This window comes from Glandiceps talaboti, chromosome 23, assembly GCF_964340395.1.
Source record: "Glandiceps talaboti chromosome 23, keGlaTala1.1, whole genome shotgun sequence".
Classification (NCBI taxonomy): domain Eukaryota; kingdom Metazoa; phylum Hemichordata; class Enteropneusta; family Spengelidae; genus Glandiceps; species Glandiceps talaboti.
Genome location: NC_135571.1, coordinates 383,074 through 389,562, shown reverse-complemented (window position 1 = coordinate 389,562; position 6,489 = coordinate 383,074). Strand labels below are relative to the sequence as shown.

General features: G+C 34.7%; 1 protein-coding gene across 1 annotated transcript; it reads left to right on the top strand.

Moving 5' to 3' along the window:
* Positions 1 to 2,864, top strand: LOC144453100 (uncharacterized). The gene is made up of 3 exons (XM_078144377.1): positions 1 to 250; positions 541 to 647; positions 2,614 to 2,864. Exons 1-3 carry the CDS (start codon positions 1 to 3, stop codon positions 2,653 to 2,655), a joined length of 399 nt encoding a protein of 132 aa, XP_078000503.1. The 3' UTR covers positions 2,656 to 2,864.
* The last annotated feature ends 3,625 nt before the right edge of the window (positions 2,865 to 6,489 follow it).

Genomic DNA, 6,489 nt, shown 5'->3' with positions numbered 1-6,489 from the left:
ATGGAAAGAGCAGCACAACAGAGGAGCGATGAACAACAGCGATGGGAGGAACAGGCACATCAACAACAACAACATCAACAACAGTGGGAGAATGATCAACAACAACAACAACAGTGGGAGAATGATCAACAACAACAACAACAGCAGCAACAAATGGAACAGCAGTGGCAAGAAGCACAGCAACGGCAAGCAGTGGAAGACAGAAACCAAGAAGAGGAGGATGAAGATGAAGATCAAGGTCAAGCACAGGGTATGTTAGCTTTGTATTTTCATTGTGTGTGTGTGTGTGTATGTATCATGTATATGTGTATATGTATATGTGTGTGTGTGTGTGTGGATGGATGGATGGATGGATGGATGGATTGAAGTGCGTATAAAAAAAAAACCCTGTAAATTTTACTGTGTTAGATTTCACTTTACTCTAACAGGATTCTTAATTGTTAGATTTAATGACCCAAAGCTAGTAGTGAATGAATCATTTAATATCTACACATAATTAAACTTTTGAGAACTTTTTTTTTTCGGGTATGATCATTCAAGATGAATTAGAGAGGAGGCAGAAAATGATGCAGCAAGATGCAGAGAGAAGAGAACAAGAAGCTAGAGATGAGGTCCTACGTCAACAACAACAACATCAACTATGGCAGGTAGGTGAAACTAGGCTTACAATCATTCAACTTTGGAGTTCTGTTGTCAGTGCATTGCAAGTATGATTATGAGTAAAGTCCAATTTCTGAAATTCTAGCAACCGTGATAATCTGTTTCATACACAAGTTTTCTTCTTCCACTTTTGATTGAGAAACAGACATGTTTTTAGCACAACTGAACTGAGGTTCAGTAGTGCTATAGGGATCGCCCGGTGTCTCTGTCTGTGTGTGTGGATGTGTGTGTGTGTGTGTGTGTGTGTGTGTGTGTAAACAACTTAAAGTCAAAAACTGCTGAACCGATTGCCATGATATTTGGTGGGTCCATTACCTTGGGTGTCTAGTTGGGAAATTGTTCAAATCAAAATGATTGCATCACAGGTGTGTGATTTGGGTCAAAAAACTTTAACTCAGAATTACTGGGCAGATTGGTGTGAAATTTGGTGGGAACATTCTTAAGGGGGTTTAAAGTAAGATTTGTTCATGACATGATGATTCCAACAGTAATATGCAAATTAGGGCTAAAATGTGTCTTTTTGGTCAAAAATCTACAATTCCAAAACTACTGAGCAGATTGGGCTGAAATGTAATGGGAATGCATCTAGGGATGTATGGACGAAGAAATATTAAGCATACAATGATTCCATGAGTGATATGCAAATTAGGTGTAAGAATGTTCATTTTTGGTCAAAAACTTATATCTCAAAAAGTACTTGGTCAATGAGTCTGAAACTTGGTGAGATGTTTCTGAAAGTGTTATTCTGCAGATTTTCTTCAAAACATTTTGACAAAATTGTCCCTAGCAACCATGACCACACCCTTAGCAACAACCAAATGGCAGTATATTTTGGTCAAATAGGCAAGTGAGTAAACATTCAAAAAATTTATGCAAATACCCTAGCAACCATGACCACACCCATAGCAACAGCCAAACGGTCGTGTATTTCACAGATAACAGGGATTAACAGACAATTGAATAAACATTTCAAAAATTTATGTAAATTTGCCTAGCAACAAGTCCACACCCATAACAACAGCCAAATAATCACGTATATTGCAAAGATAACAGGAATAGAAAGACAAATGAATAAACATTCAAAAAATGTATGCAAATGTGCCTAGCAACAAGACCACGCCCATAGCAGCAGCCAAATGATCACATATATTGCGAAGATAACAACGGGGATTAATAGACAATTGAATAAACATTCAAAAAATGTATGTAAATATGCCTAGCAACAAGACCACGCCCATAGCAACAGCCAAATGATAGCATATATCATAAAGATAGCAACATGGTTGGGTAGGCAACTAGTCATTCAGCAAATGAACACCTATTGCTAGCATGGACTAGCATATGGATAAAGATTTTATAAACTGTACAGTTGTGCTACAACGCCATTGGCGGCATTTTTATCAAATCACTTGTCTATAAACTAGATCTGACAGAATGATCCAAATAATAAAATTGATAATCTGGATTGCAACTAAAGAATCCAAGAAAGACCAAGGTTTACTGTTTACACTGCTGCACCAGTAAAATAAAAAAATATTTGTAGTAAATTTTTGGCTATATAAAAATATATAATTTGATTATTGAATTCAAATCAAACGTCTTTAATAATCTCCCAGTAATGTCAAACTAGTCAAAAGATTCATGTTGATTTTGTATTCAGTGTCTGCATATTATACCTTGCACAAGCCAAGTTGAAGACATTCAAACAAAAAATGTGGAATTTATACCGTGGTCTTCCTTACATCGTGGCAGTTCTTCATTGCTCAAAATCAAATGTTCAAAGTCGCCACTATTTTGTTTTGATTTTTCATAAATTATGCTTTCCTCAGCTGGAAATTTTGAAAATACTTTATAGAATTTGGACAATGGTGTTTCACTATTCATCTTTCGGCTTGAAAAAAATTCATTTAGTGCAAAATACTAAACCTTTCATTTGTTTATTATTTTGTACAGGGTGAAGACGATGCTGACATTGATAAAAAGGATCCAGACTGACATTGGCTTCCCAGGGATCATCAGCTAAAGGAACTGGAGCCAATCTGAAATTGGACTTGGAAAGTACTTTATTGTATATAAAATGAGATTGGGTCAATAATATTGGTCATTAGCCTACACACAAGCCAAATACGCCATATTCCAGATACCAGGTAAGCACCACAAGAGGGCGCCCCAGATTTGGCAAAGTGAAAGCTACAATTCTTCATCATGGCCGTTGATCGTTTGGCTGTGCATGAAACTCGGAACAAATTTTTCAGAAGTTCTTAAATGAGCAATACAATATATGAATATCAGGTGAGAACTAGACGTCACATGGAGACATGATTCAGTTAGTCTTAAGAAGCTTGCAACAAATAAGCAACAGGATGTACTTCAGTCATAGTTATGTTACCATGCCAATTGCAATAATGTTGTCAAACTTAGCATTCTAAAAATGCTATGAAATGGTTATGTAGGATGAATAACATTTATTTATCTATTGTCAAAGATATTTTGATCAAAAGTGTTATCTTCCGAAATATGATATACAGTGAACTTTTGAAGTGCGCCCTCGACGGTGATTACATTGTGTTCTTTTGTTTACTAGTAACAGTGAGAGGTGTAACTTTACAAGGACACTATGCCTTTGTATGTAAATTTTAGCTCTCCCTGCATCTCCTTACAGCATCCTCACTTAGTCTCCAGGGACCAGGGTAAAATAGGAATTAAGTATAGCTTCTTCACAGTACACAATGGTGTTCTCATCCTTATCAAATTGCAAAGCAGTGACATCTCATACAAGCCATTCATAGGTGAAACTGGGATATCACTGTAGGTTCCAAAACGGTGACCAATTTAATTCTACATCTCATCATAACAACTTAATGCAGTCAGGGATATTTCTACCTTTAGTACAGTTGTATCCATTACTGTTAAGATTTTAGGTGATAAAATATCCCCTTAGTAATTTACTGAACAGATTGGAAGAACACTTTTATATTTACCACTTAAAATGTCATTCTATGAACAGTCCTAACAGAACGTATATGTCTTCAAAGAAGACACAGCTTTTCAATGAATAATTTCTGAAAATTGATAGTACATTGACCAATAGGATACACTTAATGGTATTATTATTATTTTGATGAAATTACAAAATGTACTCTTTTAGAAAATTGGGTTGACATTTATATTTTTATTTGGAATGTATTCTTAACAACCTTAGAGTTGGTTACAACAATGCTTTTCGCATTTTGATTGGTTACTCGCGTGATTGCAGCGCCAGTCAAATGTTTGTACAGCACACAATCCCCACGTAAACTGATGTACAACTTTTTTGAACGTCTTGGAAACAGTCATAATAGTTTAATTGCAACAGTGCTCAATTCCGATACAATCCTCTATTCGGGGATTTTTAATTTGTATAGAGATTTGTTGTTTATTTCTCAGTTTGTCTTTTTAAAGTCTTACTTGTTTTAAAATGCTGTTTTTTATGTATAGTTTTTATCTATGGGATGTTTATGAGTGTTTTTGCATTCTTTTCTCTCCCAAAATAAAGTTTAATAATAATAAAGTCTTGTAAGAATTATAGTAGTCTTTATTTGGTGTGGTACATTCTGATTTGTTAACACTATCAAAGTTAAGTTGTGTCATTTATTTTGAAATTAAGTCAATAAAAATTTTTTAACAAAAAATACTACTCCTACTCCTACTTTTTATTCATACTCATACTCATACTCATACTCATACTCATACTCATACTCATACTCATACTCATAGATTTATAATGTATATGTGTATATATATATACCATGCAATTTTATTCAGCTACTGCAATTGCTTGCTCTGGGAATTGAACTCGCGCCTGAGCCTTGCCAGTCCACTTACTTACCCACTACTCCACATGGGAGTCACTACATGGCCATCTAATGTTTGTAGCTTATATATTTTCAAATAGTGAAAAAAATTGTTTATAGTATTAATATACATTACTATAAACAATTTTTTTCACTATTTGAAAATATATAAGCTACAAACATTAGATGGCCATGTAGTGACTCCCATGTGGAGTAGTGGGTAAGTAAGTGGACTGGCAAGGCTCAGGCGCGAGTTCAATTCCCAGAGCAAGCAATTGCAGTAGCTGAATAAAATTGCATGGTATATATATACACATATACATTATAAATCTATGAGTATGAGTATGAGTATGAGTATGAGTATGAGTATGAATAAAAAGTAGGAGTAGGAGTAGTATTTTTTGTTAAAAAAATTTTTTTATTGACTTAGAATTTTGAAACAATTTCAAAATAAATTCGAGTCTGGATCCTTTATCAATGTCAGCATCGTCTTCACCCTGTACAAAATAATAAACAAATGAAAAGGTTTAGTATTTTGCACTAAATGAATTTTTTTTCAAGCCAAAAGATGAAAAGTGAAACACCATTGCCCTATTCTCTAAAGTATTTTCAAAATTTCCGGCTGAGGAAAGCATAATAATCAACATGAATCTTTTGACTAGTTTGACATTACTGGGAGATTATTAAAGACGTTTGATTTGAATTCAATAATCAAATTATATATTTTTATATAGCCAAAAATTTACTAAAAATATTTTTTTATTTTATCACTGGTGCAGCGGTGTTAAAGCCCATTATACCATGCACATGCCATTTAGAACAAAAAATATGAAATATGCACTATGGTCGTTCTACGTAACAACAATGCATGTCTAGCTACATCACTGGTTTTGCTGTGTTCGAAATAAGAGTCAAAACGTTTAAAATTGCCATTACTTTCCCCAATATTTTTTGGACATGGTGTGATCAAAATCTGCAGATAGCTCAGGTGTGAATGTTTACATTTGGCCCCCATAAGTAGGAGATACACAACAACACCTTTACATACATGTACATGTATACCAGATGTCTATTGGCAACAGAAGGTGAGATTCTTTTGATTTGATTTCCACCACACTATCCTAATGTGCACATACAGTTTTAAGGGAAGAGATGATAAGGTAGCTCTCATAGATGTAGTTTACACAATTTTTCTAAGGTTTTTGAGGTTGGGCATTATGTAACATAAATCAGCACCATATTTACATATATACCAGACGGCTCATAGCAACAGCAGGTGATTCACTTGATTTGATTGCCACTGCACCATCCTACAGTATGCCTGCAGTTGTAAGGGGAAATATGATAAGGACACCCCAGCAACCTATTTGACAGTCTAGATGTGGACTAAATCTGATATAGTGTACACTTCGCAATTTCTTTTTGGCTGTTACTTTTACTGTCGTTTGATTAAAAGATTTGATGTGCACTATGACTTACCAATTTGTTGAAATTCATTCCACCTTCAGGAGCTTTAGGACTTGTTTCTAGGTTGTTCACTTTTAGCAGGCCAGGTAGGGAAATCAGATTCATTTATTGGTAGATGTGATTCTTTGAAATATTCATGTTCTAATGCTGTCTGCAGTGATACGTCTTGTAGGGTTGTATGTTAAAAACCTAGAAAAAAAATGTTTTTAAATTTAGTTTTGAATATTGATGGGTTTTGCTTTTCACTCTGTGTATCTTGGTTCTCCCTTGAAGAAACGTAATCAATTTTTACGGAGGAAGTATACCCCTCTTTGCCTGAGATGATTGGTTACATCAAATCATTGGCAAAACATGAAAATCAACGACAGATTATGGTGGCCATCTTGGATTTTCAAATGTCCAATCAGAACCATTAAAAAACATCCATCAGGAATATTCAGGCCATGTTTTATGCTCATATCACACCTGTGGTGACACCATAATTTTAACACAAAATACTGTAATGGGATTTTGAACATCAGTCACTTTA